General features: G+C 36.8%; 1 protein-coding gene across 2 annotated transcripts in view; it reads left to right on the top strand.

Moving 5' to 3' along the window:
• corin (corin, serine peptidase) overlaps positions 1 to 10,000 on the top strand; it is a 61,780-nt gene that overhangs the window by 26,089 nt on the left and 25,691 nt on the right. For both annotated transcript variants that reach the window (XM_036591015.1, XM_036591016.1), the window contains exons 6-7: positions 1,425 to 1,538; positions 4,990 to 5,097. In XM_036591015.1, coding sequence (XP_036446908.1) covers positions 1,425 to 1,538; positions 4,990 to 5,097 — 222 coding nt within the window. The remainder of the gene's footprint in view (positions 1 to 1,424; positions 1,539 to 4,989; positions 5,098 to 10,000) is intronic.

Genomic DNA, 10,000 nt, shown 5'->3' with positions numbered 1-10,000 from the left:
TGTTTGATGTCATGACAGTTAATGTGACATTCTACTGTGCTCTAATTAGCCATTATGACATCAAACGTTATTAATCCTGATTATCTGATTGAAGTGGTAACGCCGTGGTTTTGTTAATGTTGTGTATCCGGGTTCAAGTAAAGCTTTACCGTCACGTCAGTGTGGGTTTTTATTGATGATACAAAACAAAACGCTGTATCTCGTTAATATACGTGTTAATTCCGACTAATTTGAGTAACGACACCGGGGCGATGAGGTTCCTGCTGTTTGGTTGCGTCATCAGACGAAGTCGCTCGTGTCTCAGAGTGAACCGTAAACAGTGGTGGATGTAAATGTCGTAGTTCTCAGGGCCGCTGAGACGCAGGAGTGTTGAGTCACTCCCTTCAGCTCAGCCTCAGTTCGCAGGCAAATATTTCTCAGCTCTCACTGAGTGTTCACTTCCTGTGTGCGTAAAAGCGCACTGCGTTGTTCTGTTTTGGTGGTTATGACTTTAATATGATTATTTTTATCATTATTATTATTATTACATAATTTTTTATACTTGCTGTTCTTCATTTTCTTCTTATTATATAATTTTATACGGAACAGCATTTGTTCAAACACTGTTTTTTCTACATAAGAAATGAGTGGCAGAATATTTTAAAGTTCAAATCAAAAACTGCCACAAATGATGTCACAAAGGACAGCGCTCACACTGACCCTCATAGACATTACATACAGACTCAGACGCATACTGGCACAGAGATGAACACGCACACATTAGCAACCACCTGGGATACCATAGCAACTGCTTAGCAACACTTTAGCAACCACCTCGGATACCATGGAAAAGGCCTAGCTACACCTTAGCAACCACCTTGGATAACATAGCAGTGGCCTAACAACACATTAACAACCACCTGGGATACCATAGTAATGGCTTTGTCAAACCAACTTAGTTTGTTCATTAACTTTCCTTTATAACTCATTAATATTATTATTATTATTATTTTTATTTTTTTTTATTTTTATTTTTTTTTCACTGAGGATGTTTTTGGTTGGATCTTGTTTTTCTGAGTCTGTATTTAAAAGAGATCTCCAGCAAACTCTTGTTAAAAGTCAGTAATAAACAAAACGCTGATTAAACAAAGCTCACACAGGCGCGGTTTAGCTTTGTTTATGTTGCATGATAACGAGGGACAGTTGGGGCTTTGAGTGCTCGTTGGAAGCTGGAACTCGTTATGTGTAAAACTCTCTCTCTCTACTGTTCGTCTATCACGCTCGCCCTCCTGACGAACATGCAGTGAAGTCTGTGAAAGTCTGACGTGTGTGACGTTTCTGATTCAGTGGTCTGTTAGGATGGTGTGAGGCTGATTTCTGTGTGTTTTTGTTTGTTTATAGTTGTTTTTGTTTGTTTATAGTTGTTTTTGTTTGTTTTTTCACAGCTGTGTGTGGAGGCACCGACAGCTTCCTGTGTGCCACAGGAATTTGTGTCCCCCGGAAACTGGTGTGTAACGGATTTAATGACTGTGACGACTGGAGCGACGAGGCCGACTGCAGTACGACACACACACACACACACACACACACACACACACACAACACACACACACAACACACACAACACACACACACACACACACAACACACACACACACACACACACACAACACACACACACACACACACAACACACACAACACACACACATACACACACAACACACACACACATACACACACAACACACACAACACACACACACACATTCATAAATGCATTTGTATGTGGAAATTTGAAAAGACGTGAACTCAGCCTCTGCAGAAAAAATTATCTGCAAATATTGATGCAGTTAGTTTACGATTGATTACCTTAAAAATAGGAACAAATCGAGTTGTGGCATGTGCAAAAGTTTGGACACCCTTCCAGTTGTGAAGTCTCAGAACTTAATTAACTCGTTAGGCCTTAACTGATTCGTTAGCGCTGATTAGGTAGTTTGAGGATTGTCAGTAGGACCTGTCAGCAGAATTGACAATTCGAGGTCGTAATAAATTCTCTGACTCTTCAAATCTTCTGCTAACACTCAACAACCATGAGCTCCTATAAGCAGCTGGCTGAGAGTCTGAAAAGTTCCACTGTCTGAAATGTCATTAAGAAACGGCAGTTAAGGGGAACTGTGGAAGATCTGGTAGACCAAAAACTCTGATAGAACTGCTTGTATGATTGCTGGGAAGGCAAAGCAAAACCCCCACATGACAGCTAAGGACCTGTAGGAAGGTTTAGGTGACACAGGAGTGGTGGCGCACCGTACTGTGGTGGCGTACACTACTGTGTGGAGTTGTTTACACAAATATGATCCGTCATCGGAAGGAAAATTCAGCTTTGATCTCATCACACACATCAATATCTGAAATATGCAAAACTTCGAGATCAGCCAGAGCATTTCAATTTAAACATTACGCAGCTTGACGGTATATCAGCACTGATTATGTTTAATTGGAAGCTTTTGATTTTGTTTGATTATTCATAGTAAAACAGAATTTCAGAGGGGGGAGATAAGCGTTTATGGTGTTTGTGTATGAGTGTTTGTGTTGCTATGATGGCTAATATATTAAAAACACATTACTCATTATAACAGATTTTAATGGTTGCCCTTAGAGACGATGCCCCCACACGCGCTGATGAATTCACATAATGAGTCAACATACACACACACACCGCTCGCTGTCCGACTCCGCTCAGTCGTCTTCCCTCTTCTGCTTTTATTCCACCGACGTTTCAACAAAGCTTTACTGCCGTTAAATATACAAGTATGAACAGAAGCGCACGCGAGCGGCGGCGCTGCCGAGAGAGCAGTACAGGTCACACTCTCACGCTGACCACTGACCGTAAACACTGATCACTAGTTTTCAGCTCAGCATTTATTCATCATTTAGGGGTAGTATGGAGATGAAGCCCCCCAGAGTGAGCGCCCCCTCATCGTTTTGTTTCGGGGATTCTTACCCCAGGTAGAGGGGATTCTTACCCCAGGTAGAGGGGATTCTTACTCCAGGTAGAGGGGATTCTTACCCTAGGTAGAGGGGATTCTTACCCCAGGTAGAGGGGATTCTTACCCTAGGTAGAGGGGATTCTTACCCCAGGTAGAGGGGATTCTTACTCCAGGTAGAGGGGATTCTTACCCCAGGTAGAGGGGATTCATACTCCAGGTAGAGGAGATTTTTACTCCAGGTAGAGGGGATTCATACTCCAGGTAGAGGAGATTTTTACTCCAGGTAGAGGGGATTCTTACTCCAGGTAGAGGAGATTTTTACTCCAGGTAGAGGGGATTCTTACTCCAGGTAAGGGGGATTCTTACTCCAGGTACAGGGTATTCTTACCCCAGGTAGAGGGGATTTTTACTCCAGGTAGAGGAGATTCTTACTCCAGGTAGAGGAGATTCTTACTCCAGGTAGAGGGGATTCTTACCCCAGGTAGAGGGGATTCATACTCCAGGTAGAGGAGATTCTTACTCCAGGTAGAGGGGATTCTTACCCCAGGTAGAGGGGATTCATACTCCAGGTAGAGGAGATTCTTACTCCAGGTAGAGGGGATTCTTACTCCAGGTAGAGGGGATTCTTACCCCAGGTAGAGGAGATTCTTACTCCAGGTAGAGGGGATTCTTACCCCAGGTAGAGGGGATTCTTACTCCAGGTAGAGGGGATTCATACTCCAGGTAGAGGGGATTCTTACTCCAGGTAGAGGGGATTCATACCCCAGGTAGAGGGGATTCTTACTCCAGGTAGAGGGGATTCATACTCCAGGTAGAGGGGATTCTTACTCCAGGTAGAGGGGATTCATACCCCAGGTAGAGGGGATTCTTACTCCAGGTAGAGGGGATTCTTACCCCAGGTAGAGGGGATTCTTACCCCAGGTAGAGGGGATTCTTACCCCAGGTAGAGGGGCTTCTTACTCCAGGTAGAGGGGGATTCTTACCCCAGGTAGAGGGGATTCTTACCCCAGGTAGAGGGGCTTCTTACTCCAGGTAGAGGGGGATTCTTACCCCAGGTAGAGGGGCTTCTTACTCCAGGTAGAGGGGATTCTTACCCCAGGTAGAGGGGCTTCTTACTCCAGGTAGAGGGGATTCTTACTCCAGGTAGAGGGGCTTCTTACTCCAGGTAGAGGGGATTCTTACCCCAGGTAGAGGGGATTCTTACTCCATGTAGAGGGGATTCTTACTCCAGGTAGGTGGTCTAGTTTAGCTTTGCAGTAAATTGACTCTGTTCTTAAGGGGGGGGGGTTCCCTCCTTTCTCTCATACTTACACACAGTGTATTTCCTAAGTGATGGAATTATCATCACACCATTGCACAGTACTGACCTCAGGCTGACCCTAAATGACCCTAAGTGCTGCTTACGTGATTAGTTTTTATGTTACTGATTGTGGGAAATTATATTTTTTGTATTTTTAGCTGAACACAAGCTGAGTGGGACTGACTGCACCGTGGGACGGACTTTACACGTTGTTATAATCATGGGCAAATTAATATCACAAATCTAATTTTTACTAACTGTATTCGACCGTCAGTTTGTGTTGAAGGAAGTTCATTGTTTTTCAGTGTGTTTATTTGGTCTAATATGTAATTTATATGTTTTATTGTGTTTTACCAGCGTGTATGTTTTACAAACAGAGCTCTCGTTAAAAACTGGACTTTGATCATGAAGGATTTTGTTTCTTGTTGGAACAAACAAGTAAATGAATAAGTGACCACAAACCCCATAATCGCTTTATAAACACTGCTTATGTTCTTTTCACCCCATACCTCTCTCTCTCTCTCTCTCTCTCTCTCTCGCTCTCTCTCCCCCTCTCTCCCCCTCTCTCTCCCTCCCTATCTCTATCTCCTTCTCTCTCTCTCTCTGTCTCTGTCTCTCTCTCTATGTCTCTTTCTCTGTCTCTGTCTCTGTCTCTGTCTCTCTCTCTATCTCTCTTTCTTTGTCTCTCCCTCTCTCTCTCTCTCTCTCTCTCTCTCTCTCAGTCTGCGCTGATGGAGAGTTTAGCTGTGGAACTGGACGCTGTGTGAATGTTTCTCTGCTGTGTGATGGTTATGATGACTGTGGTGATCTCAGCGACGAGCACAACTGCAGTGAGTTCACACACACACACACACACACACACACACACACACACACACACACACTGACACACGTGTTGTGTTGTATTTGGCTCTGAATTTGATCTGGGATTAGTGGGAGATTGCACAGGGCTGATGGGGAAACCCGAGTGTTTATTACCTCCTCTATTTCTGCTTCCTCCGACTAACTGCCTCCGCTTTCCCCTCACTGCCCATAGACAACACCATTATCATCACAATACTATTATCATAACAATACTGTTATCATAACAACACCATTATTATAGCACTTTCTATAGACAACACCATTATCATAACAATACCATTATTATAGCACTCTCTATAGACAACACCATTATCATAACAATACCATTATTATAACACTCTATAGACAACACCATTATCATAACACTCTCTATAGACAACACCATTATCATAACAATACTATTATCATAACACTCTATAGACAACACCATTATCATAACAATACTATTATCATAACACTCTATAGACAACACCATTATCATAACAATACCATTATTATAGCACTCTATAGACAACACCATTATCATAACAATACCATTATTATAGCACTCTATAGACACCATTATCATAACAATACTATTATCATAACACTCTCTATAGACAACACCATTATCATAACAATACCATTATCATAACACTCTCTATAGACAACACCATTATCATAACACTCTCTATAGACAACACCATTATCATAACGACACCATTATTATAGAACTGTATAGACAACACCATTATCATAACAATACTATTATCATAACACTCTCTAAAGACAGCACCATTATCATAACAATTATTATAACACTCTATAGACAGCACCATTATCATAACAGTACAATTATTATAACACTCTATAGACAACACCATTATCATAACAATACCATTATTATAACACTCTATAGACAACACCATTATCATAAAATACCATTATTATAGCACTCTATAGACAACACCATTATCATAACAATACTATTATCATAACACTCTATAGACAACACCATTATCATAACAATACCATTATTATAACACTCTCTATAGACAACACCATTATCATAACAATACCATTATCATAACACTCTCTATAGACAACACCATTATCATAACAATACCATTATTATAGCACTCTATAGACAACACCATTATCATCACAATACTATTATCATAACAATACTGTTATCATAACGACACCATTATTATAGAACTGTATAGACAACACCATTATCATAACAATACTATTATGCATAACACTCTCTAAAGACAGCACCATTATCATAACAATTATTATAACACTCTATAGACAGCACCATTATCATAACAATACCATTATTATAACACTCTATAGACAACACCATTATCATAAAAATACCATTATTATAGCACTCTATAGACAACACCATTATCATAAAAATACCATTATTATAGCACTCTATAGACAAACACCATTATCATAACAATACCATTATCATAACACTCTATAGACAACACCATTATCATAACAATACCATTGTTATAGCACTTTATAGACAACACCATTATCATAACAACTCTCTATAGACAACACCATTATCATAACAATACCATTATTATAGCACTCTATAGACAACACCATTATCATAACATACTATTATCATAACACTCTATAGACAACACCATTATCATAACAATACCATTATTATAACACTCTCTATAGACAACACCATTATCATAACAATACCATTATCATAACACTCTCTATAGACAACACCATTATCATAACAATACCATTATTATAGCACTCTATAGACAACACCATTATCATAACAATACCATTATTATAGCACTCTATAGACAACACCATTATCATCACAATACTATTATCATAACAATACTGTTATCATAACGACACCATTATTATAGAACTGTATAGACAACACCATTATCATAACAATACTATTATCATAACACTCTATAGACAACACCATTATCATAACAAACCATTGTTATAGCACTCTATAGACAACACCATTATCATAACAATACCATTATTATAGCACTCTATAGACAACACCATTATCATAACAATACTATTATCATAACACTCTATAGACAACACCATTATCATAACAATACCATTGTTATAGCACTTATAGACAACACCATTATCATAACAATACTATTATCATAACACTCTATAGACAACACCATTATCATAACAATACCATTGTTATAGCACTTTATAGACAACACCATTATCATAACAATACCATTGGTTATAGCACTCTATAGACAACACCATTATCATAAACAATACTATTATCATAACACTCTATAGACAACACCATTATCATAACAATACCATTGTTATAGCACTCTATAGACAACACCATTATCATAACAATACCATTGTTATAGCACTCTATAGACAACACCATTATCATAACAATACTATTATCATAACACTCTATAGACAACACCATTATCATAACAATACCATTGTTATAGCACTTTATAGACAACACCATTATCATAACAATACTATTATCATAACACTCTATAGACAACACCATTATCATAACAATACCATTGTTATAGCACTTTATAGACAACACCATTATCATAACAATTATTATAACACTCTATAGACAGCACCATTATCATAACAGTACAATTATTATAACACTCTATAGACAACACCATTATCATAACAATACCATTATCATAACACTCTATAGACAACACCATTATCATAACAGTACAATTATTATAACACTCTACAGACAACACCATTATCATAACAATACCATTATCATAACACTCTATAGACAGCACCATTATCATAACAGTACAATTATTATAACACTCTATAGACAACACCATTATCATAACAATACCATTATCATAACACTCTATAGACAACACCATTATCATAACAATACCATTATCATAACACTCTCTATAGATAACACCATTATCATAACAATACCATTATTATAGCACTCTATAGACAACACCATTATCATAACAATACTATTATCATAACACTCTATAGACAACACCATTATCATAACAATACCATTGTTATAGCACTCTATAGACAACACCATTATCATAACAATACCATTATCATAACACACTCTATAGACAGCACCATTATCATAACAATACCATTATCATAACACTCTCTATAGACAACACCATTATCATAACAATACCATTATCATAACACTCTCTATAGACAACACCATTATCATAACACTCTCTATAGACAACACCATTATCATAACACTCTCTATAGACAACACCATTATCATAACGACACCATTATTATAGAACTGTATAGACAACACCATTATCATAACAATACTATTATCATAACACTCTCTAAAGACAGCACCATTATCATAACAATTATTATAACACTCTATAGACAGCACCATTATCATAACAGTACAATTATTATAACACTCTATAGACAACACCATTATCATAACAATACCATTATTATAACACTCTATAGACAACACCATTATCATAAAAATACCATTATTATAGCACTCTATAGACAACACCATTATCATAACAATACTATTATCATAACACTCTATAGACAACACCATTATCATAACAATACCATTATTATAACACTCTCTATAGACAACACCATTATCATAACAATACCATTATCATAACACTCTCTATAGACAACACCATTATCATAACAATACCATTATTATAGCACTCTATAGACAACACCATTATCATCACAATACTATTATCATAACAATACTGTTATCATAACGACACCATTATTATAGAACTGTATAGACAACACCATTATCATAACAATACTATTATCATAACACTCTCTAAAGACAGCACCATTATCATAACAATTATTATAACACTCTATAGACAGCACCATTATCATAACAATACCATTATTATAACACTCTATAGACAACACCATTATCATAAAAATACCATTATTATAGCACTCTATAGACAACACCATTATCATAACAATACCATTATCATAACACTCTATAGACAACACCATTATCATAACAATACCATTGTTATAGCACTTTATAGACAACACCATTATCATAACACTCTCTATAGACAACACCATTATCATAACAATACCATTATTATAGCACTCTATAGACAACACCATTATCATAACAATACTATTATCATAACACTCTATAAGACAACACCATTATCATAACAATACCATTATTATAACACTCTCTATAGACAACACCATTATCATAACAATACCATTATCATAACACTCTCTATAGACAACACCATTATCATAACAATACCATTATTATAGCACTCTATAGACAACACCATTATCATCACAATACTATTATCATAACAATACTGTTATCATAACGACACCATTATTATAGAACTGTATAGACAACACCATTATCATAACAATACTATTATCATAACACTCTATAGACAACACCATTATCATAACAATACCATTGTTATAGCACTCTATAGACAACACCATTATCATAACAATACCATTATTATAGCACTCTATAGACAACACCATTATCATAACAATACTATTATCATAACACTCTATAGACAACACCATTATCATAACAATACCATTGTTATAGCACTTTATAGACAACACCATTATCATAACAATACTATTATCATAACACTCTATAGACAACACCATTATCATAACAATACCATTGTTATAGCACTTTATAGACAACACCATTATCATAACAATACCATTGTTATAGCACTCTATAGACAACACCATTATCATAACAATACTATTATCATAACACTCTATAGACAACACCATTATCATAACAATACCATTGTTATAGCACTCTATAGACAACACCATTAT

Source organism: Colossoma macropomum, unplaced genomic scaffold (genome assembly GCF_904425465.1).
Source record: "Colossoma macropomum unplaced genomic scaffold, Colossoma_macropomum, whole genome shotgun sequence".
Taxonomy (NCBI): Eukaryota; Metazoa; Chordata; class Actinopteri; order Characiformes; family Serrasalmidae; genus Colossoma; species Colossoma macropomum.
This window is presented reverse-complemented; position numbering and strand designations above follow the sequence as displayed.